This window comes from Leuciscus leuciscus (assembly GCF_965113295.1).
Source record: "Leuciscus leuciscus genome assembly, chromosome: 22".
NCBI classification, from domain to species: Eukaryota; Metazoa; Chordata; class Actinopteri; order Cypriniformes; family Leuciscidae; genus Leuciscus; species Leuciscus leuciscus.
The window spans coordinates 3,641,907-3,669,257 of NC_138746.1; the positions used below are offsets into that span (position 1 = coordinate 3,641,907).

Consider the following 27,351-nt stretch of genomic DNA (forward strand, 5'->3'; position numbering starts at 1 on the left):
AATTATTTTGCTAAATTCATGACATATCACTTTATTCTATAAAACATATTTAGTTCGAATTTATTTTTAGTACAAATGTTTTGTTCATTCAGTTTTGTTATCTTTTTTAATGTTTTGTTATCTTAACTCACCTAAATGTCAGGTGATGCAACTGTCCGAACAAATGAACAAACTAATAAAACTATTTAAAATGGTCTCTTAATCAAAAATTAAAAACTAAATGGTCTACTATGGCATCATAATCATTTTAGGTTTGAAACCTTTCTTATAAACAAATTTGATAAATATCAGGAGTTTTAAAGCTGTTGAGATCATTTAAAAACTTTAGTTACACTTTCCATGTCAGGTGGTACAACCACAGTATGTTCACATCCAACCATTTGGTTGTACGGTCTGACATAAAAACAGTCAAAAAATGAATTTAAACACTTTGAAATGTTATTTAACAACTGAAACTTGTTTAAACACATTGTTCATGACTCAAAAATATGCATTACATTTGAAAAGTGTTTTTTTAAACACCTTTTTTGAAGCTTTATTTGTCAATGACCCTTCTATTATGTTTTGTTATATAATCTTATTATTTAACATTTTTATTTAATTTAATCTCTCATCTTGCATTTGTTTTATTTCACATATTCTTTATTTAGCTGCACACAACTTATTTTTACTGTTTATTAATATTTTATAATTAATATTTTCATGCTTATTTTTAATGGCTAATTGTTGAAAAATACATTTCATTGTCCACATGTACTGCACTTGCTGTGTTGTTGTACAGTGTTTTTGACTTTTTCCATCCATTTCCTTCATTCAGACATTGTTTAGGTCTGCTAAACTTTTCTGTGAAACTATTTTGAAACAATATGTAAAATAATAATAAAAAAAAAAATGCTCTGCTTCAATGCGCTTTATAAACATAAATCTGAAAAGCTCTAGACTATACAAATAAAAATGACCTGACTCAAATATATTCCCTGAGTCAAATACAGTATATGGGTTCGAGGAATTCAAGTACATAATGAAAGACTGCAATTACATTTTGCTTTCATTTTATTAGATTTCAAATACTACATGGTAATAATAATAATAATAAAAATGACCTTCATTTGTAATGTTTTTAGAACAATAATTGGATATGTCCACAAAGTGGCGCTCTCTTCCATAGTGTAAAACAACAGCTGTGGAATGTGTTCTTTAAACATCCGTGATTGCAACTAGATAAGTTATATAACTTAAAAAATAAAGAAACTCTTTTTCACATTAAAAAGCCTTACATTGACTATTTTACATCAATCATGCAATAATCAGGTTTAATTCTGACACCAAAAGGCTGAAAATGCATGCGAAGAGTTACTGAAAATGACTTAAACCCAGACTGATGCTTGCCACCTCACAATCAATATCTGTAAAAATGACAGATCTTGTAGAAATTGTGACATAATGCGGCTTTTTGCTGCATTTACCCGCTAACAACAGCCTCTTTGGGTGCTTCATTCTCTCTCAAAAGACCTGTGTGTCTTTTGAACTGTAAGTCATTGAGAGATTAGAGTGAAAATGAGCTGCAAAATGAGTCCTCTTGAAAATGGTACCATCTTCCCCGAGTCTCTTAGATAAGATTCAGCAAAGTTCACGGGCAGAACACCAAGAAAAAATAATAATGTGTAAATTAGCTGAGTCCGCTTATTTAGTCCCGTTTCCCTAGACCTTTTGCACCTGCGGTCGAGGTGTTAGATGAGGAAAGATGGACATCCACATGACGGCACGGGGGGCTTTGGAGTTCGCGTTGGAGCCGGAGCTGCTTTTGCTTCGGTGGATGTTCTCCGAGCAATACGTCTTCATTCGATACAAGCTAGCTTTGCTCTCACAGCAGCCCATGGAGCTCAGCAGGTCACATGCATCTTTCCTGAAGGCCCTGGTGAAGATGGCATAGAGGAACGGGTTTGCGCACGAGTTGATGGGGTAGAAGAGCACCAGGAGGATCTTAGAGTTGGTCACCGTGATGAGCGGGACTTTGAACGCCGCGGAAATGGCAAAAAACGAGATGGGCGCCATGCAGAGGAAATCGGTGAAGATTAGCACTGCCATACGCTTAGCGATCTTGGCGTCTGCGGCGCGTCCCGGGAACTCCGGGTTACGGACGGCCGTGTAAATGCACACGTAGCAGCCGCAAATCACCAGGAAAGCGCTGACATTGAAAAGCAGCAGGAGCATAACGTAGGCTTGGGATAAAGGAGTCTCGATGTCCATCGGCAAACACATGCTAACCTTGTTGTAGCTGCTGACGCTTATCAAGGGAAGCAGAGCCAATGCTAGACAGAGCAACCATCCGCCGATCATAATCGCAGATGCGTGGCTCAATCCCAGACGTCGTTCCAGTCGGAGAGCGTGCGTGATCGTGTGCCAGCGCTCCACGGTAATGCTAGACAACGTGTAGACGGACAACTCGCCGCCGAACACGGAGAGAAACCCGGCGATGCCGCATCCGACTCCTGTTTGCCACTCGATAGCGTGTTCGCTGTACTGTCCACGTGTCCTGAGGTCCACGATCGCGATCATAAGGAGATACACACCGATGCAGAGGTCGGCGAAGGCCAGGTGGCACATGAGGAATCTCGGGACGGTCAGTTTGCAGCGGCTGGTGAATATCACAAGCAACACCGTGAGGTTGCCGGCGATGGCGAGGACGTTGATGAACCAGATGGCCACTCGCAGGAACCCGAAGCCGGCGATGTCCTCGCAGGGGTTGAACGCGTCCGCCTCGGGGGTGCACTGCAGGGCTGGTCGGCGCTGACACAGGCCCAGATCTGGGTAATAGAACTCTATTGCGTTTCCAAAAGTGTCTTTAGCTGATGTGGATCCAGCAATGTCGGATGCAAAAGGATCGTCCAGCATTAGAGAATCATCGATCTCAGATGGACTGAGGAAAGGACACAGGGGTGAAAATGGTCAATGTCACAGTATTGGGAAAATATGACACAATATACACTACTTTGCCTAAGTAGAGTTATGTGTGTATACAGTACCGGTCAAAAGTTTGGAAACGTTACTGTTTTTAATGTTTTTTAAAGAAGTCTCAAGGCTGCATTTATTTGATCAAAAAATACTGAAAAAAATGTAATATTGTGAAATATTATAATAATTTAAAATAAGTGTTTTTTTATTTTAATATACTTTAAATTGTAATTTATTCCTGTGATCAAAGCTGAATTTTCAGCATCATTACTCCAGTCTTCAGTGTCACATGATCCTTTGATTTGATACTCAGTTATTATATATGTTGGAAACAGCTTAATATTTATTTTTTGACCTGTGATACTTTTTTCAGGATTCATTGATGAATAAAAAGTTAAAAAGAACAGCATTTATTCAAAATATAAATCTTTTCTTACAATATAAAACTTTTTTTGCTGAATAAAAGTATTAATTTCTTTCTTTCTTTTTTAAAAGAAGGAAAAAATGACTGACCTCAAACTTTTGAACGGTGTATATTGTTACAAAATATTTCTATTTTGAATAAATAATGTTCTTTTTGATGTTCTGTTCTTTTGTAACTTTTTATTCATCAAAGAATCCTGAAAATGTATCACATTTTATAAAATATATCAAGCAGCAACTGCTTCCAACATCGATGATAAAATGATTTCTGAAGGATCGTGTGACTCTGAAGACTGGAGTAATGATGCTGGAAATTCAGCTTTGCATCACAGAACTAAATTATATTTTAAAGTATATTCAAATAGAAAACCATTATTTTGAATTGTAATAATACTTAACAATATTACAGTTTGTTCTGTATTTTTGATTAAATTAATGCAGAGTTGATGAGCATAAGAGATTTCTTTCAAAAACATTAAAAATAGTAATGTTTACCATTATCGGTACCATTTTCATTTAGTTTAACTTACTAAATAATCTTAATAATTAAATAATTAACTAAATAATTAAACTTACTAAAATAACAAACTAAAATAAAAAAACTATAGACATTTAAAAAAAACGAATAAAATGACAAATCCCCAACATAATTACTAAAACTTTAAAAATAAAAATCTAAATATTAATATAAAATATAATAGTATATCAATGATACTAAAATTAGAGAGGTTAAGCTTGTATTATAGCTTAGGAGACTTAATGGAGTTATTTCTGATATACAGTAGTACTGTGTAAAAGTCTAAGGCATGTTGGTATTTTCAACCGTTTTTTTGTTTTATTTAAGCCAGTTATTTGTATCTTGCTGTATTGTGTCAGAAGGAAATATCAGTTTACATTTCCAAACGTTCATTTTGCCATTAATTGTAATAATTCAGTGAGATTTGTGTATGCACAAGGAGTCTGACAACAGCCGGTACGATCTGATCTCACAGCATCATCGAGTCCGTCTGTGATTACATGAAGAAACTGAGACACACTAAATCCAGAAGATTTAGCGAAGAAACCTTCCTGACTTTTGCACAGTACTGTACGTCATAGCTCAGTTAATTTGGTCTGAATACCAAGTTCATATTGAGATCTCAGACGTGATTGCAGACTTTGGTATCCTGGCAAATCGGAGCACAGCTGGAGACATTATTGACGACTCGAGAGGATACAAATCTCAAAAATATGAGAAGCAGAATGCTTAATTTATCTTGAAGTCTCCATTTGCCCTTATTTGTTGCTAGCTGGTTACCAGCTGACTTATTTAAAATATTTCATTTAGAAAATAAATTTTCTAATGGGCCTGCTGAATCTATAAAGAAGATTATAATCATGTCAATACAACATCAGACTAACCATACGTACTTAGCCAGTTCGCTGTTGTCGCCACAGTCTGATGATCCATTTCTCAATGCGGCAATAACAGAACCCTCCCTATAAGAAAGCCAGAAAATGAAGGAATTGAATTACACTGACAATCCTCTGCTTTAAATCTGAACAGTGAATCATAATTTCAAAGATAAATGTCAAGTCGGAGCTTAATTTTATGACTTTCTCTGAGGAAGAAGTGCCAGTGATGCTCTTATGCAAAACGGCGAGATGAGAGGAGAGGAATATTTTACTCCACTATGACACATAAACTGATTTGAAATGTTGACCTGTGTGAGTCCCAGCTGAGCAGAGCACAGCAGTGGCTGGGATACGTGAGCTGTGCCTCTCTCAGGCTCTTCAGTCCCGTCAGCGGAGGCAGTCTCTTCAGAGCGAATGCTGAGCGAGCCACCAGCATCAACACAGACTCCAGACCATGAGAGGGCAGTGTCTCCAACGCTGTAGACGAAACATCCCTGGTGAACAACAGAGAGTGAAATGCTGAATTAGAGTTGGCATTAGCAGAGAATGTCTAATAAGGGGAGAACTTTCACTCTCGGTAAACTTCCGGCTTCTGAACTGGTTGCAGTTCCACTCTGGTTCCATGTGAGGGCGCTCACAGGACGAGTGCAGAATGAATGGAGGTCTATGGCGCTATACCCCTCAAAATCCACTTTTCTCAGGATATAATTTTTTTGTCTAGTAATTTGAATGTTGTATTCGAAAGGAGATGCATATAAATTACACATTGCTGGGTGTTCGATTTTTTAGAGTCACTTATTTGCTTTAAAAAGTCTTTTAAAATGTCAATGGCGTCATACACATCGTACGACCAGATATACTGCTTTACGGCAATCCTTCAGTCGCTTTGGTGCTTTCGCGCTCTGCACTTTCTTTTCTCTCGGGGCATCGACAACACACACACGATGCCATCAAGCGGTATCTCTGGTCGTAATCAGTCCTTCACTGACCAATCAGCGTTCATTAGCAGAATGCTCGCGTGTTATGGGCAACAACAACTCAACCTGTAAGAAATCGAAAGGACATAAGTACTCGTTCATTCAACTTTCGACCTATAACCCATGTTGAACTTGCAAAACCTACAATCAAATCTGAGATTTCTCAACGGCAATCGGGTGAAAGAGCACCGTAGACTCCCATTCATTTTGCACTCATGGGCGGTCACCCCCAGTGGAACTCTGGTGGAACTACAACCAAAATTCGGTACAATAGGACTTAATAGGGAGTGGCCAGGCTCTCCGTAGACAGGCTCTGGCATTAGGCTGCGTTCCAGTCCAAAATTGTCTTTTTAATTTATTTTATTTTATTGAACAATATCAATTTACAAAACCAAATAGGGAACAATAAAATGCCTATTATAAAATATACACTTTTCCAATAATATCTCCATCATAAATGTCCATGTGTGTATATATATCACATACAATAACAACAAACAAAACAAACATTCTTTAACCATTTTAGAGGGGGTGCAAGGAAAGAAAAATAAATAAATAAATAAATACAGGTATAGAATCTTACCAAACTTAAAAGGAAAGAGACTCATACATGGATTTATACAATTCTCCAAGGGTTTGATTATTCTAAGTATTTTTTACATTCATTTTTAAAGTAATTTAAAGAGGGTTTACTGTTATTCCACTTACTTTTGTGTACATGATATTTACCCATTTTAATAATAATGTTTAAAATGTATGTCCAGTCCAAAATTGTCATGCCCTTCATTCGCTAACTTCCCTCCGTCTCGTCACTGCTTACGTTGTACGTTGAATTGGGACGTCCTAAGCCCTTGATCACTTGGAATCAGCTGTGGAGTTTATTTATTATTTACATTATTTTCCCTTTAAGAATTTGTTTAATGCAGCATCCAAATGTATATAGGTGTGTTTGGGTTGTTTTAAATTGAAAAATATATAATTAATATATCATAGAGTTGTTTGTTGTGGTGGTGATTAGACGAGATATGTGGTGACGTCACAGTCAAACTGCATCGTGGGACATATAGGTGCCTGAAGTGTACATATGAAGTAGACTCGCTCCCTCGGTCAAAATTGAGGGAACGAGGGTCTGTCCATATAAACTTCCCTCGTCCACTTCACGAAGTGTAACGCGCTTCAAAATGGCGGCAGGGATTCTCCCGAGGGGAAGTGCTTAGGGAAGTTCGCAAGTGCGTGTCTAAAATCGGACTGGAACGCAGCCGAAGTTGGGATTAGTGGTGGGAAGTTCGGATCATTTTACTGACTCGGATCTTTGAATCTCGTTCATCAAAATGAAACTTTTCGAGTCATTTCGTTCATTTCAGCAGAATGTATTTAAAATGTTACATGTTAGCCAAATTCCCCAAACACATCAAATGTTGATCGCGTTTAGAATAAGAATCGCGTTCGTTCATCCCGTGACATCCTCATAAACTGAGCTATGCAGTCGGTACCAGATACAGAATTGATTAGTTCATCTTTTGAGTCTTTGGGTTCGAGTCATTCGTTCATCACGTGACAAAAGAACGAAAGACTCAGAAGAATCAGACCCGAAGACTCAAGAGGTGAAATAATCATTTCTCTTTCCGGTACTGACAGCCAGGCCCGGGGTGGGTAATCGGGATAATCGGGAGAATTCCCGGTGGGCCGCTTCACTTTTGGGCCGGTCGAGGATTTTTTTTCTTTCACATTTGTCACGTTAGTTACATTAGGCTACACACGTTCCGCATTCTGACACCGCAGCGCGCAGCCTCTGCATGGGTTGTACCATGTCAGGGAGTTCTCCCCTCCTATAGAGTTGGTTGGGTCCATAGCCCGTCTTTTCCAAAACGTTTTCTCAGGTAGGCTACCGCGGCACCGCCGGCGCCTACCGATAGCTGGGCCGGCCCTACCGTAACGGTACGCGTCAGGGAGGATGGATGGGAGGAAGAGGCCAGGAGGTATGGAAGCTTGTTTCCGCCACAGAATAAAACATTTTAAAAGATAATTGCGACTTTTTATCTCACAATTGCGACTTTATTTCACGCAATACTGACTTTATATCTCGCAATTCTGAGAAATAAAGTCAGAATTGCGAGATATAAAGTCAGAATTGCGTGAAATAAAGTCGCAATTGCGTGTTATAAAGTCAGAATTGCAAGATATAAAGTCAGAATTGTGTGAAATAAAGTCGCAATTGCTTCTTATAAAGTCTAAGTGAATTATTATTTAACCTTTACATTATTTGTTGAACCATGGTATTAATACAAACTACACAATAGTAAGAGCTGAGCTGTTGCTTCATTTATCCAATTTGGAAAAAGTGCTAATTTGGAATTCCACCATGGAAAAAGTGGGCCGGTCTTGGGCCTGAAACTCCCGGGCTGAAAAGTGGCCCCACTCCGGCCCTGCCGACAGCTTAGCCTCTATGGGACTGACGGGAAGAACGAAAGACTCGAACCCAAACCCGAAGACTCGAGAGATGAACTAATCATTTCTGTTTCCAGTACAGAACCCATAGGATGTCGCGCATGCGCAGTCAACACAAAGTGAACGAATCACTCTCTGAGACAACTCGGTAGTCCCGAGTCATATTAAAGATTCGTTCAAAATGAACGAATCATTCATGACCGACCCATTACTAGTTGGCATGAAACAGAAGTTGCGCTAATCTTTTCTTCCCTATTGTCAGGGGCGCAACTACCCAGTGTCAGAGGGGTACGCAGCAACAATTTTGTAAAAATTCTGCAAAAAAATTATAATAATTAAATAATTAAATAAATAAGTGTGCCGGACATCATCATGTATGGGCTTTAAATAATAAAGGTATATCAGCCACTGTAGGCCTACCATAATTATACGGTATGTATGTACATATATATATTATTAACAATCTTAACAAATAATAAACAGTTACATATGACAAAAATTAACATTATCATTATAACCAAAGCAACATAATGCCTTAAAATGCAAAAGTAAGCCTCCAAAGATCCTTTAGAACCCTCTCTGTTAAATATAATGTAGTTTATGTAACAATTAGGGTTGGGCATCGTTTTGATTGTAAAAATTCTGATTCCAATTCAGATTCTTCCTTTTGATTCCGGTTTTGAACGATTCTCGATTACGATTATTTGAGTGGTGGAGTTGAAACGGGCCACGTGCTTATTTCACAGATAAGAGTAACATTTTATTTTGATTCAGTGGTTATTTAAAGTTTTACCAGGCTTTTTCAGCCACACTTTAGAGCGCTTTAGAGCGCTAATGTCTGTTAACATGAATATTTGCAAGCCTCCAAGTACAGACGTCACACTTTAAATCCAACCTGTTGCCTTTCATCAACCACTTACTGTCGCATCCCTTGACATGCCATCTCCTTTTCCCTCTTTCTTTTAAAATTTTTAGTTTTTAACCATCTTTTTCGATGACAACTACTCGTACTACTCGTACCTGCTCGCTCAGCGCTCACGGCGCCCCTGCCCGCTCGCGATATTACATTTTGTAGGAAATTGTCCATGAGGAATTGATTAGATGGTTGTGGTTTGCTAACGCCCTTATATGTAAAAACATCAAGGCAAATTTGATTTCTCATGTCATGACCTGCTCCTCAAGTCTTCATACGGCCATCAATCCCACCTAAACCAGCCAATCAAGATCTTCAGGTTCAAGCTAAAGGCAGGTGTGGAAAAGCTCTAGTCTAGAGTAAGGTAATGCACCCCAGATCTGATAAGACCTGACACAAAGCGTTCACTCCAGAGAAGATGAACGGTGAAACAGTGAAGTAAAGAGACAGAATTTGCGAGAGAAAGGCAGCAGTATTTCACTGTTGTATCACTTACAGCGTAGTGGGGCCAAATGCTTTTTTAAAAGCGTCTTCGTGGATTAAACGCAGATGTCTGTTGTTCTTTAATACTCTGCAAAACAAGCAGATTACACCGTGATTATACAGCACACATACCGTAGTATACTGAATAGATATTAGTGTATTTATAATTTGTCAATATTTACAGTTTATCTATTATAGTTCCATTAAATGCATGGCTTTCTATTTCTTGAAATCCATTGTTAAAGAGATTCCTGAAAAGAGAGAGAGAGAAAGAGAAACATTTATTAGCATATAATGACTTAAATATTATCCAAATACTATGGTATTTACCACAATTGTATTGAATATTATTTCAAGTACAACATTTTTGGTTTAAAATGTATATATGTAAAAGTTTGTGTGCTTCAGGAAGTATTTGTGATTAAAGGCTGTGCTATCTTGTTTGCATTCAGATACAGAGATTGAAGGTTGCGTGTCTTATACACTTATACGTAGACTAAGCAAGATTTTATTAATAACAGAAAACTGACCGTCATTTAACTATATTAGGCCTGTAGCCCCATAAAATTTCGATCTTTCTTGCTTTTGTACACCAATAAAATATTCCTTGTTTTGTTGAACTTGTTTATTATAGGGGTTATATCATTGCGAGTCCGTCCAAAACTTAAAAAGATCATTTAAATATAAGAACATAACCCTGATCGTTTCATTCGGATCTTAATGGTTTGAGGAACAATAGTTTTATGGATCTGTCACAATGGTAATGCAAAGAGGCTGATATTAAAGGATGACACAGAGTACTTTATCCAAAAGCAATTTCACAGCTCACAAATAAGAGCTGCACAGCGACAGTGCCTTTAAATCATCTGCAAAGAGTCCCTTTATTGCTTAGGGTCAGATAGAGGGTGGAAAACAGTGAAAAGGGGACGATTTGGGAAAAGATTTAGTCACAGTTAATCTCTTTGCGTGGTAGGGAGGTTAGATGTGCACATTTTAATGGTAACGTACTGATCTATCCGGCGGGTTAATAGCATACACTCTCATGTCTTATCTTGATATCAAGGAAAACAAGACCATTTGTAAACTGTGTCGAGCAACATAATCTCTGGGAAAACACAAAAGAAATGTACAATACAATACAGGGCTCGACAATGAGGACCGCACAATGGCCGGGACAGCTGAAGAAATTGACTAAAAGTTTATCATGCATTTACAAGGACAAATAGACACACAAAAAATATCGAACTGCCCGTTTTGGCGAGTTTCCATTTAAACACAGTCCATTATGCCTAAACCTGCTTCTGTCTGAGTACTTAATGTTATTTCAAACAACAAAAGACAAAGATAAAATCACTCACTGCTCTTGATTGAGTAACTTTAGAAGCTTTAATAAAGGTTTATCCAAGAAAGACTATGCACTGTTATTTTAGCTCTGATTACTTTATTCAATTTCTCTTGTATTTCTTACCCGAATACCTGGCAACCTAAAACACTGTTTATTTCATTTGTATCTTTATTTGTTCTTATTTTTGTTTCTTATTTACTGACTGTTAGATTTGAGTTGACTCATGATAGTCAGTGTCACATGATCCATCAGAAATCCTTCAAGAAACATTTCTTATTATTATCAATGTTAAACATTTATATTTTTGTGTAAAACATTTTTTTTTTTCAGGATTTTGATATTGGATGTAGAGAAATTTCAAAAGAACAGCATTTATTTGAAAAATAATTTTTTGTAACATTTTAAATGTCTTTACTGTTACTGTTACTTTTGATTTTAATGCATCATTGCTAAATAAAAGTATTAATTTCTTTTAAAAAAATACTTACTGACCCCAAACCTTTAAACAGTAGAGTACCTGTATGTCATGTGACCATTTACCAACATCAGAAAACCCTAAACATGTGACTGAGCTATTAAAATTATTAAAATATTAACTTAAAATTTCAGGTGACGCTTTAAGCAAATATTTTAGTTCAAAGAGGTTCGGCTGACAAAAAAAGTTTGTGGAGATACCAGCCCTGATTCATAACAAGATGCCATAGTGTGAGATACTAACATTGTGGTGAATTCACTCGTCATTCCGCTGAAAGCGTTTGGTGGGACTGAACGCAGGTTGAGGTTATCACAAATATCCCTAAAAAAGAACAAGAAACAATAAGACACACTTCGCTGCAAAAACAAAACTCATGGACAAAAACATATCAGTCTCCTAATCTAATACATCTGTGCTTTTCTTATCCAGTGCTCTGACTCATATGTCTCTGAAAGAGTCTGTAAATATCTGTCAATTTCATAACACCTCATTTTCTGTCAGCGTGAGAAGGATAGACGGTTAAATTATAGCTTCACTATTACTTTCAATCCTTTGTTCTCACTTACACCATCTCTCAAACAGATGAATCCACAGGGTAAACTCACAGTATGAAATAGGGCTCCAGGGAGAAGATGGAGGTCAGGTCAGGGAATACACTTATGCCAGTGTTGGAAATGCTCCTGTGGAAATACAAAGCAAAAGGGAATTGGGTCTTGACCTGTGCAAGAAACCAAAAATACACAGGTGCGTCTCAATCATCTCCCGAGTTCGTGAATCAGTGTATCGTCTACACATGAATCCGGGACCTGGTCAGTACCCGGATGACCTACTACTTTATGCAATTTAACAAAGTCCCCCTGCAGTCAATAATTTGATCCTTTAAAACTCATCTTTGATCACCAAAATTACATATTTAAACGTTTATTCCTTAAAAAAAAAAATATATATATATATATATATATATCATGCCTTAAAATAGCTGGAATGTAACTCTACACCCTTGCCTCATTTAGTATACGAGGTTCAATGAATTTTAACGATGCCCAATTGGCACTAAGGGGCCTAAAGTGTGCCAAGAAAACATCCCCCACACCATTACACCACCACCACCAGCCTGCACAGTGGTAACAAGGCATGATGGATCCATGTTCTCATTCTGTTTACGCCAAATCCTGACTCTACCATCTGAATGTCTCAACAGAAATCGAGACTCATCAGACCAGGCAACATTTTTCCAGTCTTCAACTGTCCAATTTTGGTGAGCTTGTGCAAATTGTAGCCTCTTTTTCCTATTTGTAGTGGAGATGAGTGGTACCCGGTGGGGTCTTCTGCTGTTGTAGCCCATCCGCCTCAAGGTTGTGCGTGTTGTGGCTTCACAAATGCTTTGCTGCATACCTCGGTTGTAACGAGTGGTTATTTCAGTCAAAGTTGCTCTTCTATCAGCTTGAATCAGTCGGCCCATTCTCCTCTGACCTCTAGCATCAACAAGGCATTTTCGCCCACAGGACTGCCGCATACTGGATGTTTTTCCCTTTTCACACCATTCTTTGTAAACCCTAGAAATGGTTGTGCGTGAAAATCCCAGTAACTGAGCATATTGTGACTCAGACCGGCCCGTCTGGCACCAACAACCATGCCACGCTCAAAATTGCTTAAATCACCTTTCTTTCCCATTCTGACATTCAGTTTGGAGTTCAGGAGATTGTCTTGACCAGGACCACACCCCTAAATGCATTGAAGCAACTGCCATGTGATTGGTTGATTAGATAATTGCATTAATGAGAAATTGAACAGGTGTTCCTAATAATCCTTTAGGTGAGTGTAGTACGATGCATCGTTGAAGAAATCAACTAGCCAGTCACGACTGTTTCCAGAAACCGTATTGTCGAAAATTGGTCGTTCAACCGCGTTGGTAATGATGTCCCGCAGGTGGTGGAGTAATAACTTTCTTTAATGAATCTGTTTGAGATCAAATTAACGCTAGATGTTTTGCTATAAATTACGGACATGGCATCTGAGGACTATTTCTCATCTTTCTCAGATATTTTGCTTTATTTCCAGATTCAATCATAGGCTCGTTCTTACATAGTAAAGCACGTTCGCACATGCGCACTCTTCAAAAACGGTGCTTTAAATCTCTTGACAAACTAAATGACATTTGTATGTATTCTAAATAAAAGACACAGATTGTACTGAATGTCAGCTTGCTTATTTTGCTCAAGATAAGGATTTATTGAGTCCACATGTCATGCAAACTAGAAACTCTGCTTCTAACCACAGGTCGAGAGCTGTCGTTCCAAACACACAAGTTTGTGATGCTGTTTGCGAATTTTCGTTGGAACGATGGTTTCGGGAAACACAGACTCGTTGAATATGCTTAGTTGGCTAACGATGCTTTTGGGAAACGCACCCCTGATTGGTTACAAGGTAGTTTGTGACGTCAGAAACACCAGCGATTTCAAAGCGTGTTTTTGGTTCACTGCAGTTTAAAGGAGAAAATCCTTACACAAAAGAAATATATTTTATATATTTTTGGAATATATGGCCCAATAAATATATAGTCTATATATATAGTATAGTAATATATAGAAAATATAGTCCAAGTGATCTGAGAGCGCGGGCGGGTATAGATATATACACTAGATGTCGCCTTGGCTACTGCAGTTCATTGGAACGAAACCGTAGCCAAGGCGACCTCTATTGTATATATCTATACCCGCCCGCGCCCTCAGATCACTTGGACGTGGCTGTGTACAAGAGGTAACAACGATATAAATACTGTTCGTTTTCTCACACAAACCGCTCGTTTCGTGTCTTGGGCCATCAATGTGTACTTACGATGGGGAATTGTTTAATTTGGACGACGGGGAATTGTTTTAATTTGGACTCTGTGCATGCTCTTTGAGACGGTGACCATAGACCTGCATTATATGACTGACAGACAAGAACGGTTTGACCTAAAAATATCAAAATTGAAACTACTGCGGAAAAAAAGACACCTACATCTTGGATGCCCTTGAGGTAAGCTAAAACATACCAAAATTTTATTTCAAAGTGAACTATCCCTTTAAGTGTACTTCACTGTTGGAGTGTCACTGTTATACTTGCATCATAAATATTGTGCATATTTTCAATATTTAAATGACTTCAGGAAAGATGTCAATAAAACACAACAATAAATCTAATAATTGCACTTAGGTACGTGCCACCTAATATGGCCTAATAGTCCTAGGAAAGCAACTATCTGTCATTTTACATTGCAGTCATTTAAATGTATAAGTACAGTATTTAATATAGCTGTGTGTCATAATACAGTAGTGAAATATGGTAGCCTACTGTTGTGTATAGGGGAAAAGGTAGAGGAATTACTATGATCAAAATACATTTTCGACCCTTCTTTAGCAAGCTAAACATTTTATGACCATATAATTTGTCATATATTTTACATTACATGTTATAAATGTAAATATATTTCACACTTAACATCATATATTTTTGTTATATTTCAGAATATATTTCAAAATGATAAATAATGCAACAATGCAAATATATTTCAATGTATTTGGAATATATGCCACATATATTTTTGACACTTTAAAATATATTTCAATATTTTTTTTTTCTGTATGGGAATACTCAACAATGGTACTCAACCAGACTTATGGTACTCATCCAGACTCAACAGACTTATGAATTTGCACATGGTTTGTCTTAAAGCACATTAAAAACACCACATAGACATATAAACAACATTAAAAGCTTGATTTTCACCACAGGAGGACTTTAAATTGGATTTATAGTTTAATTTAAAATTATTATGGGGAATCAACTGGAATTCGTACACAGTACTAGTTTTTTTTTTACGTAAATGGTTTAAGGCAATCGGTTTTCTGAACTGGTCTGACTTATGTTAACTCCTTGGGTTTTAAGAATATTAATTTCTGATTTATGTCAATTAAAATGTGATTGCTGTAAGGAAAACAAGGATTATGTGCTGCTTACAGGTATCTCAGCTTGGGAAGGTGGTTGAACGCCCGCTGGTGGATGTGAACGAGACTCCGCGTGTTCTGGATTGAGCTGTGACACAAATTCTTGCATTAGAAATCACAAACAAATGACACATTACTATGAAAAGACTCTGTCAGAGAAGATTTTGTTCCAGTAGGTTATAGTCATGGACAGTAATTAAATACAGTCATTACGAAATGCACGCAAATCAAGTAAATTATCCATGAATCACTTTCATTGTTCCTTGAGTGGTTTCTTACATTTCTGAGACGTTCAGAAGGGTGTTGAATGCTTCTGTCTCTATGGTTTCCAATGATATGCTCTGGGAGATTTCTCTGGGTGAAAAAAAAACAGTTGAATGAAAATGAGGGGTGAAATGTGTTGCAAAATACACAATTTTATGCATTTATTTGTGCTTATAAAACTGAATAAATTAATCCAGTGTTGTGCCTGATATTTTGGGTGAACGTGAACTGAACGTACTGTATTACTGCCTGATGAACGTTACTGTGAACTCGTTCATTCTGGTGTCTGTGAACGCCACGCTCTCTCAGTTTAACTTCGTTCAATAGGATGGCAAATTTCTATAGAGCCTTCCAGGAGAAAACCCGGCTAAAACACACCGTAAACCGGCCTTAATATGTAGCGGAAAAAACACCCAATCTGGCGACACCCATAGATATCCATATAAGGCTAGATAGTCTTAAGGCGGAGTCTCGAACGGCATCACACCGGCGGCCATCTTGTCACAGGGAAGCTTTCTGGCGAGCTCTGTGGTATCTGAAGTAAGGTGAGTGATCAGCATGAACACAAATCCTCTTATCTCGCTGAAATCTTGACGGATTTACAAACGGTTTGGTTTCTTACAAACGTTATTAACGTGGCTATAATTCTGGATGCTTGAACATGTTTAAATATATAATATTATATTTATTGATAAGTGTGCAGTGTCATAACTACATCTCTGACGTTTATAACAAACCAAACCGTTTGAAAAACGGTCGAAAATTGAGCAAGTTATGGTTATTTAAAAAGTACATGCACCATTTACACAATGTTACGAGTGAGCGAGCTCCCTGTGGCAAGATGGCCGCCGTGTGCGGACGTCGACCTCCATTGGCCAGCAGCGCGGACGAGACATCTAGCCTTTATTATATGATATCTATGGCAACACCAGCCACCAGTGTCTACTGACTCTCTTGTTCGATCTCGTTCATCAAAATGAACAAATCTTTTTTCGAGTCATTTCGTTCATTTAAGGGGCTTTAAATGGTATACTATTAACTGGCAAATTTCCAGAACACATCCACCTACGCAATCTTGATCATATTCTGAATTAAGAAATCATTATAATGCAGTCAAAAATCGTTTATACAGGGAACATAAATAATTACTTTACCTTCCGAGTCTTTCGGTCATTTGTCACGTGACAGACGCAATGAACGGATCGTTCATGAACGACTCATCACTTACGTTACAAATCAAAACAAAAAGCAGCAAGGAGGCGTCGTATGATCATTTAAACGAGTTTTATGACAAGGTCGGTGAGGATGGGAAAAATCTGACGCATAGCTTCGGTGTTAAAAACTGATAAAATAATTGTCTGTGGTTCTATATGGGCTGTCGCATAATCATTTGTGGCAAAAATAATATCTCGCAGCCACATGAAAAAAAAAAAAAGAACTGTGAACTTAGTTCAAAATTTTGAGTATGAACTATAAACTGAACTAGTTCATTTTAAAATTTGTGAACTGAACTTTGAACTAGTTCATGTAGAAAATGAACTTTCCCAACACTGAATGAATCGTGCACCATCAGAAACTTGGATGGATGAAGCTTACAGAGCATGTACATCTTTTATTATAATTTGAAATGTATAATATCAACATTTCTTCTAATTAATGTTGAAATAGACATATTTTGTAACAATTAAAGGGATAGTTCACTTTGAAATTAATTTTTGGTATGTTTTAGCTTACCTCAAGGGCATCCAAGTTGTAGGTGTCTTTTTTACAATCATAATAACAATATATATAATATACAATAATAACAAATATATGAATTCCAATTAGAAGGAATAACACAAACCTCCTGATAATTGTCTGGAACTCTTGTCTATTCTGATATTGATATATATATATATATATATTCATGTTCATAAAATATTCACTTAAAAAAATTACAAAAAGCAACATAAATAACATCTACTTTCTAATAAAAAAAATTTCAAAATAGTTTTCACTATAATATCTGTTATGTTCATTTATTTAACTATGTCTAATTGCATTGCATTTGTTTACATTCTAATTCAGGTTGTGGTTTCATTATAAAGTTTTGCATTTTCGACTTAAAAAGATTGATAAAGGTTAGTATGAGTTTTTCATTGTAAACCCCATATAATCCAAACATCTTTTTAAGGCCTTTCCTAGGGAAAGAGATGCTTCTTTTTGGCACAAAAATTCAATCCCGAGAGAGAAAGATTCTTTGATATTGTGTGATATTATAACTGGAATTGATAAAATACTGCTCCTTTTAATGCTCGCTATTCAGCCAAAGAATAATCTATTCTGTGCAAGCGTTCAAACTGTTCCTCCTAACTTGGATGTCCTGAGCTTTTTCAAAGAGCTTGCTTGCAGGGGAAAATTGGCATTGAAAGCTCCTTCGACTCGTTCTGAAAAAGGGAGTGAACATCAAATATTCTCTTCGGAGATCACATGATGTGGAGAGGAGCCTGTTGGCTCAGAGGGGCAGTGATGATGGATGGCATTTCTCTTCAGTGCAAATCCTAAACATCTGGTTATCTGTCGTAATTTTTAAAAAACAATGACTAGTCTACTCACATTGATTTTACTCCTTTCAGGTGGTCGAAACTGCGACTGCTGATGGTTCTCAGAGAGATGTATTTCAGAACTCTGAAATTGAGATGCACAGGATGAATGAATAATAATTTCACAATGTGAATAAATTTGAATAAACCCCTGATCCTGAACAGCAACCCCATAGCATTAACTATTCCGGAAACCTTAGCAAATCACATTTTCTTGTATAAAAACCTTAAATGTGTTAAAACATTTTCATGCATCCTGGAACAAATTAATATTCAGTGGAAAATTTGGTTAAAATGTTTCATAAGACGTTTTACGTCAGCAAAGCACTTCCACTCTGAGACAAACGTGACATTCATGTAACCCTGTAAAATCATAATATTCAGAACACTGTGCCACTCTTTCTATATCTGTAATATCGTTATACAAAAAAAAAAAAAAAAAAAAGGGTAGTATGCTGCTATTCCAAATTAAAGTTGCGTTAGTCCATTTTATGGCATTTTGAATATGAATGAGGAAGTATTTTGTGTCCCTGTTTGTACTATTTTCAGCAACATTAATTTCCTCCTTAATTATCAAAACAACAATCAAGTTTTCCAATGCACTGCTAAAAATGACCATGCAAATTGCAAGTAATTACATCACATTATGTCTTGCATGTCTGGGCCGTGTTTCATTTAAGAGTTTGGAACCTTTGCACTCGGATAATTATCACTTGGTGTTGTTTTCGAGGGAAGGTCACGGTGCTCTCAGAGTTTGTAATTGTGAAGTGCTGCTTGATTCATCTCTTGCAGTGCAGGTCTAATGATGTGTGTGTGTGTGTGTGTGTGTGGAGTCACCGCCCGACTCTTTGTTAGCGCTCGAAGACTCTCGGTTCGGTTGATGGAGTGGAGGCTGTCAGAGTTCCTAGTCTTCCCTTTCCTTAGCTCACATCATGAATCATACAAGAAATTAGTCTTCTGGACATGCTTACAGAAGCCTCACCGCATGTTTAAAGTGCTAAAAAAGTATGATTTTTGATTTATTCATTTATCCTGAAAAGAATGCTAATCATTAAATGCCATTTTTAAAATATTTAATAGTATTTTCGAAGGAAGGATCTGAACAAACTCCTTAAAAATAGAAAAAGTTCTTAAAGTCCTCCTGTAGTCAATCATTTTATCCCTTAAAACTCATCTTTATTCACCAAAATGGCATATAAAAAATAAAAAAATCCTTGAAAATACATTTTTCATGTCTTAAAATAGCTTGAATGTAACTCTACACCCTTGCCTCATTTAGTATACGTGGTTCTATGAATATGCAAATGAGCCCCGCCTCCACTCACTCACTCAGCTCAGAGATCCACTTGATGACGATCACACATTGATCTGATTGGTTACAAGGTAGTTTGTGACATCAGAAACACCGTTTTTGAGACTGTCTTTGGTTCACTGCAGTTTTAAGGAGAAAATACTCAGCAATGAATTTGCACATGGTTTGACTTATAAATTCATGACTTATAATTAATGACTTATGAATTTGCACATGGTTTGTCTTAAAGCATATTAAAAACACCACATAGACATATAAACAACATTAAAAGCTTGATTTTCACCACAGAGCGTCTTTAAGGTTCTTTATTGGCATCGAGGGTTCGAAGGAGAGCCTTTGGCATCCTAGGAATCTCTCCACAATCTTTGCACAAAAAGTTCTTTATAGTGGAGAAAAGGTTATTAAAATGTTCTTCACAATAAGAGTAAAATTATTATTTTAAGAACTGTTCACTGAAAGGTTATTTGGGGAACCAACAATGGTTCTTCTTGTCACGTTATCCAAGCGTGGTGTAGATAGAAAGGAATGACGAAGAAGATTGATTCAAATAGACTTTAATAACAGAAAGTGAACCTTAACCCTGAAAGTGAAAGTGGGAAAACTAGAACGAACGAAACAGAAAGACCAACAATGAAAACGAAGCCAGAACTAAGCATTACGGTAACATTTATACGGCTGTGAAAACATATGGAAGCTTGTTTCCGCCACGCAATAATTTTTTTTTAAAGATAATTGCGACTTTATCTCACAGTTCTGACTTGTTTTCTCACAATTGCGTGTTACATAGTCGCAATTAAATAAAATGTCAGAATTGCAAGATGTAAACTCGCAATTGTGAGAAAAAAAGTCAGAATTGTGAGATAAAGTCGCAATTATCTTTTTTTTTTTTTTAATTCGAAGAAACTGATGTGACATAATTTCGAACAAAATCAGGTTGAAACGAAGTTTGTTTCGGGAGTTTGAAACAGCTTGCCAAAGCTTTATTTCCGGAAAAGTTCCCCACGGCTGGTAAACACCTTTGTACTAACACATACATTGTCCGTAGCAATTACGTAATAGTTTGTTTTTCCTGCTTAATACGGTAAAGCTGCTTGATTTTTAAGCATCTATAAAGTTCTATATAAATAAACGTGACTTTACTAGAGTGCCGAATTGCAGAGCGTGTGCAGACATTTCCACGTTGCTATGATCCGATGCTTTTCTTATGAGTTATTACATAAAATGCTTGCTGTTTTCTTAATTTTGTTGTGTGTTTATTTTGTTATTGAGAGAAAAGAATATACATATTACTTACATATTCATCTAAAAGCTGCTCTCAGCAGAGTCAGATGTTCTCTAACTGTATTTCGCTGCTCACATATTTTTAAACTTCATTTTACCTTTAAGCGAAGAACGAAAAAAGAAGTTTGCCGTGAGTATATCAGGGCCTTAAAGCATCAGTGAATGATTCGTCCTGTAGCCTGCTGTAGGGCCCTTTGTTTATGCAATGCAGAAAACGTGGATGGAACCAATGGTAGAGTTTACTGCACAATGCAGAATATATTTAGCCAATTTTGATTTGCTAAAATAACAAACAAAGATGTACGATTAATCAAATTCAAAACTATTCTACTTCAGAACCAAAGCCCTTCACTACAACCTGCCAAAATAAAAGTCTGGTTTAAATGGACTGAAGTAAATTCAAAATAATAATAATGATAATTATTATTAGTAGCCTATTTTTTTATAAATAATAATTAATATTATAAAATAAAATATTTGTATTTTTTTCAATGTGAAAATATTATACCTAATGTATTTTAACTAGCGTAATGACATCTTTGAGTGTGTCTTGGGTATCCAAATAATTTTTTATTATAATTTTTAAAATAATTACACTATGACAGATCCAAAACTGTGTCAATTATGTTTGCCTCATATTTGTCACATAAAACCCAGTGGAATTAAAAACATAAACAATTGATAAAACTTTTTTTTTTTAAGGTAGTAATGAAGTGGGTGTGTGATCACAGTTATTTTTCTTATTTTTAAGGGCATTATACATTTATCTCATGTCCCTGATTGCATGCAACTCTTATCAGGGCTCAAGGTTTCAGTAGAGGAAGAAGATGATTTCAAGGCCTCAAGGACATTAAAGCGAACTCTCTTAACACTTTCAGCTCAGTGGGTGTGATGAGCAAGCCAAGGCCCGTCAGTCAGACAAAACCACTTGACCTGTCTACTTCGGATATTACTTTTCTCAAGCTTGTCACAAGTCAACAACTCCCCCATTGCTTTTTTCAGAGAAGGTAGAGGTGACATGCGTAAGCAGGACTATAATGAGAAGCGAGTATTGCATCACAACTGCTCCTTAGCAGGACTAATAGCGGCTAACAGATCTGTTCACGTATTCAGAGCAAAAATAAACTGCAAAAGGTTATTGTGATCATTCTAGCATGCTGGCTTGAGCTAGAAAACGAAATGGGAGAAATTGCAGTAAGGAGTCTGTCACCGTTTTGATATAGGTCTTTTTAAAACTTGCATTAGCTGGAACAGCCTGGAAATAAAGTTTTTTAATGTTATTTGTGAAAGAAGAATGACAGAAGTGGCCAAAAGTAATGTTAGGAGGGGATATTTGTTTTAAATTACCATATATTTTATACTTTATAAATATTCTAACTATGAGGGAAGAACAAAATACTAAACTTTAAGGTATTCATCTGACAAAAGTATATAAAAAAAAAAGAGGCAAATTATAGCTGCAGGTTTTATTCACACATGCATAAAGCATACATTGACTATAACATATTCAGTTATTAATATTTTGTTGGTTCTCTCTTGCTTTTTGCATGTGTTCATAATTTCTTTGTATGACAGCCTGACCAAAAATGATTTAGTTACATTGCGTATTTGCGTTATTAACACACATAACACAATTGTCTCCAAGCATAACATAATGTGATTACAAGATATTAAATAAATCTTTTATAATATTTGAATAAAGGGTGAAGAATAAAGATGTCAATTGACATCACTTTTGGCCACTACTGTGTTTATGATATAATTGTTGTCAGAATTTATTGCTGATTTGAAACATTTTTAAAATGCAATTATAGCAATTATAGTTCTAGAGATTTCAGTCTTTACTCGTTGAAGCAGATGGAGATTTAGTTGCATGCATGTTTCTATATTTTCTTAATAGCCGAGGGAACAGACTTGCCTTAAAGTGAGGGTGGGTAGAATCAAATATTATGCATAAAACAATAAAAACCGGCAGCCAATAAGACTAACACTGACTTAACACAATGTTTATTCAAAATGCACTAAATAAAATTTAAATACATTTTATTTCTTATCAATTGACAAGTAGAGAGAGCAATGATACATCAAAGAGTGATTTGATCTCGCTTTTTATCCAACTGAAACCAATATGCTTTTGTGAATAAATATAGTTTGGGAGCAAAATGTAGTTAACCCTCACATAAGTCATGATAGAAGTTTGCTAAAAATAACTAAAAACGTATACTTCAGCAAATACAATACAAATTGAGACAATTTTTATTTGAGACTTATGTGTGCAAATACTTTTTGGGCCACTGTTCATATAATGCATACAGTATTAATATTTGTCTAAACACCACATGGGACCATTCAGACTTGTTATTTGTACATTTTGTAGATAATAAATGGGTGTCTATAGATAACTAATTATTTACTATTCAGATAACTAAATGGGTCATATGTGTTTAGACTATATTTGGGATGGTTATTTATGAAACAGAACCATAATATAAGCACATCCATTGCATTGCAGTCTCCCTGAGGAAGAATTTAATTAATTCATTGCTATAGGAGAGGAAGAATTATCCAAACTCGTTAAATAATCTAAATCAACAACATGTACCGGTATGTTAGACCCCATACCAACTAAGCTATTGAAAGAGATGCTTCCAGAGGTCATTGATCCTCTTCTTAATATCATTAATTCATCTTTGTCACTAGGATATGTACCGAATCTGGCTATTATTAAACCTCTTGTTAAAAAAACGCAACTTGATCCTAGAGAATTAGTCAATTACAGGCCGATCTCGAATCTACCTTCTCTGTCAAAATTAATAGAAACGCCAATATCCTCACAACTATGTTCCTTTTTACAAAGAAATGGTTTCTGCAAGGAGTTACAATCAGGATTTAGGCCATATCATAGTACTGAGACTGCTCTCATTAGAGTCACAAATGATTTTGCTCTTAGTTGTATCTCTCTATTAGTATTACTCGATCTTAGTGCTGCATTTGATACCATCGACCACAACATTCTTTTGAATAGACTCGAAAATGATGTTGGTATTAGGGGAATTGCACTAGCATGGTTAAAATCATACTTATCTGACCATTATCAGTTTGTAGCAGTAAATGAAGAGATGTCATATCGATCAAAAGTTCAGTATGGCGTACCACAAGGCTCAGTACTAGGACCGTTGCTGTTCACCCTGTCCATACCCTTGGGAGATACCATTAGGAAGCATGGCATTAGTTTTCACTGTTACGCTGATGATACTCAGCTCTATATTTCTTCGCGCCCCGACGAAACGCACCAATTCACAAAATTAATTGTGAATAGCTGATATAAAAATTTGGATGACTAGTAATTTCCTACTACTTAATTCTGAAAAAACAGACTCAGAGTTTCTAATTATTGGGCAAAAAACCTCTGCACGTATTAACCTAGAATACTGTCTAAAACATGATGGCTGCTCTGCCAAGTCTTCGTCGTCGGTGAGGAACCTGGGTGTGCTCTTTGATACCAATCTTTCATTTGAAAGTCCCGTTTCTAGCATCTGTAAAACCGCATTCTTCCATCTTAAAAATATTTCTAAATTACGACATATGCTTTCAATGAAAAATGCGGAACAGTTAGTTCATGCATTCATAACCTCAAGGCTAGATTATTGTAATGTTATTATGGGTGGTTGCCCTGCACGCTTAATAAACAAAGTCCTATTGGTCCAAAACAAAACGCCAGTTGATAATACCTAGAATATCAAAATCAACTGCAGGCGGTAGATCCTTCTCCTATTTAGCACCTAAACTTTGGAACAGTCTTCCTAACATTGTCCGGGAAGCAGACACACTCTGTCAGTTTAAATCTAGACTAAAACGCATCTCTTTTACCTGGCATTCATATAGAACATTATACATTTCTATTATTCAAATCAGTTAAATGATAATTATTAGGCTGCATATATTAGGTCAGCCGGAACCGGGGACACTTCCTATAACACCTGATGTACTCGTTACATCATAAGAAGAATGGCATCTACGCTAATGTTAGTCTTTGTTTATTCCGAGGTTTACTGAAGTCAGCCGGATCTGGGCCGTATCCAGATCAGATGGTGGACCTGCGCCTGGACATGACCACAACGCATCCCTGAAGTGCCAGCCTCATCAGCCCTGTGAAGGCCTCATCGACACGACTGATCCTCAACAAACTCGTCTCCATACCGGTGGGATGACTCCGACTTCCAGCCAGATGGAACTGGATAAATATTCTGAATGTTCTGATCCAATCTGACTTCTGACCTGTAATGCTGCCTGAGTCATAATCATACACTGTTCGTTCGTTGGCCAGAGGAGAACTGAGCGTCTGAGCCTCGTTTCTCCCAAGGTTTTTTTCTCCATTCTGTCACTGATGGAGTTTTGGTTCCTTGCCACTGTTGCCTTGGCTTTTGGCTTGCTTAGTCGGGGACATTTAATATTCAACAATATTATTGATCTGACTTACTTAAGGAGGACCATGACGCAGTTTTCTTCTAGAAACAAACTTTGTTGTATTATTTTCATGTTATCACTGTGAAGCTGCTTTGATACAATCTGTTTTGTAAAAAGCGCTATATAAATAAAGGTGACTTGACTTGCCATCCACTGTATCATATGGGCTATTGTTATGTGTCAGTTGTTAGACGTCCACACAATGAGAAGAAAATAAATTGAACGCAGCACAAACCCAACCACACTCCCTTCGTCCTATGAGAAGAGGTAATGGCACTCCAAATCACACATTAAAATAAAATGTTGTAGTTGTCCCCTTTTCATATTTAACATTCTGTACTAACATGCAAACATAATTATGAAACAATTAAGATGACTTGGTAACTTGAGAGATTTGGGTGTGTGAGACGCGGTGCGTGGTTTATGTTGCCATGTACATAATATTTAAGAGGTTTATTATCACAGTGAATCACTGCCGACAGTCTATTCACAGTTATTTCTCACAGTCCCTAATAGTTGTATTAATAAGCAATTAATTATTTTAATGACCACTAACGGACATCATGTACTGTACTTGATGTGCAACTGCTTTTGAATTGCTTTTATTATAATATTTTATAATTATAGATTTTTACTTCTGAGAATGTGTCAATCAATTTCTGAGGCAGACATGCACAAACCTTAAAGTCTAGACTATATATATATATATATATATATATATATATATATACACACACACCACCATCATTGTCTAAATACAGCTCACATTATATGGAGTAAGTTGTCATAATGAGATCAGCTGGGGTTTTTTTTATTCTGATTCGAGTCATGTTCTTTCTTAACATATCCATATCTATAATGCTTTACAGCAAAAACATACATACCGTACATAAATATGAATCCATTGTTTTGGCTGATGAATTGTATAAAAAATATCAAGCACATGAGACAACTTGCCCCAATTTAAACGTGACAGCCTGCCCAAACCAGACTTAAATGGAAATAAATACAGATAGGGGTGAATTCAGGTTGGTTGAGACATTTTTTCCCAGTTATCTCAATGGAAAAACGTGTCCAAATCAACCTGAATTCACCCTACACCATATGTGACAACTTATCCCGGTCTCCAATATAGCTATACTTACTATACACTGAGAAATGTTAAGTGTAGTGAGTTAATTAAAGTGCCACTTTAAGTATCACTTTAACGTCTATATAGTTATAAGTGAAATAAACGATGAAGAGATGTAAGCTTACAGTCTGTGAGTTCTGCTCTTCATGTTTTCTGTCGCGCTGTTACAGGTGATGCTCTTCTGAGAACATCTGCAGATCTCAGGACACTCGAAACACACGCCACCGCAGAAAGACATCAGCAGAGGACAGGTGAGAAGCAGGAGAGATCTCCACATTGTTTTGTAGTGTTTTCACCTTGTTTAAACTAGTAAAATCCACTTTCCTCTCGCCGGGAGATCTTCTGACTGGAAATCGAGCGCGCGGTGGAGACTGGACAGGAAAATAAAAGCGTAGCGGATTCCTAGTGCTTGGATTCCTAGTGCTGATCCCACAGTTGGTAAACTAAAGCGATTGATTTCGAGGTACTAGTGCAGTATATGCGTGTTCATAGTCCTTTCACGGGATCTGGTCTGGGAGAGGAGCTCATAGATGAACTGTTTGCCTGCGCATCTAGACTCATATCAGAAATAACAATGAGCGAGCTGCGCGTGGCACATCAATAGACACACACACACACACACACACACACACACACACACACACACACACACACACACACACACACACACACACACACACACACACACACACACACAGAGAGAGAGAGAGAGAAAGACATAGGCTACACACAGATAACTCGTAAAAATATACATTACAAAATATATATTTAATATTCAACATGACATCATCATCATAATTAGTCATTATAAAAAGTCATTTTAGAGGTAAGTTTGTTTGGTCACCTCATATAGGCTACATCATGATGTCTATTTGATGAAGGGATTTCCATCTGAAATATGTGTTTGCTC

General features: G+C 36.7%; 1 protein-coding gene across 1 annotated transcript; it reads right to left on the reverse strand.

Annotated features, from left to right (window-relative positions):
• Window positions 1-1,035: 1,035 nt before the first annotated feature.
• On the reverse strand, window positions 1,036-26,895 carry lhcgr (luteinizing hormone/choriogonadotropin receptor). Its single transcript, XM_082153334.1, has 11 exons — window positions 26,567-26,895; window positions 18,263-18,334; window positions 15,683-15,757; window positions 15,417-15,491; window positions 12,020-12,094; window positions 11,658-11,735; window positions 9,777-9,845; window positions 9,608-9,682; window positions 5,082-5,267; window positions 4,789-4,857; window positions 1,036-2,920 (listed from the first exon to the last, which is right to left on the reverse strand). Exons 1-11 carry the CDS (start codon window positions 26,716-26,718, stop codon window positions 1,702-1,704), a joined length of 2,145 nt encoding a protein of 714 aa, XP_082009460.1. The 5' UTR covers window positions 26,719-26,895; the 3' UTR covers window positions 1,036-1,701.
• Between the last annotated feature and the right edge of the window lie 456 nt (window positions 26,896-27,351).

Excerpts from the sequence above, each read along its gene's own strand:
- lhcgr (XM_082153334.1), bottom strand. The coding sequence starts at position 26,718 with ATGTGGAGATCTCTCCTGCTTCTCACCTGTCCTCTGCTGATGTCTTTC. Across the intron at positions 12,095-15,416 it reads CTTCCCAAGCTGAGATACCT|GAGCATTTCCAACACTGGCA; the intron begins GTAAGCAGCACA and ends GTATTTCCACAG. Across the intron at positions 9,683-9,776 it reads GGAACTATAATAGATAAACT|AGTATTAAAGAACAACAGAC; the intron begins GTAAATATTGAC and ends CTTGTTTTGCAG.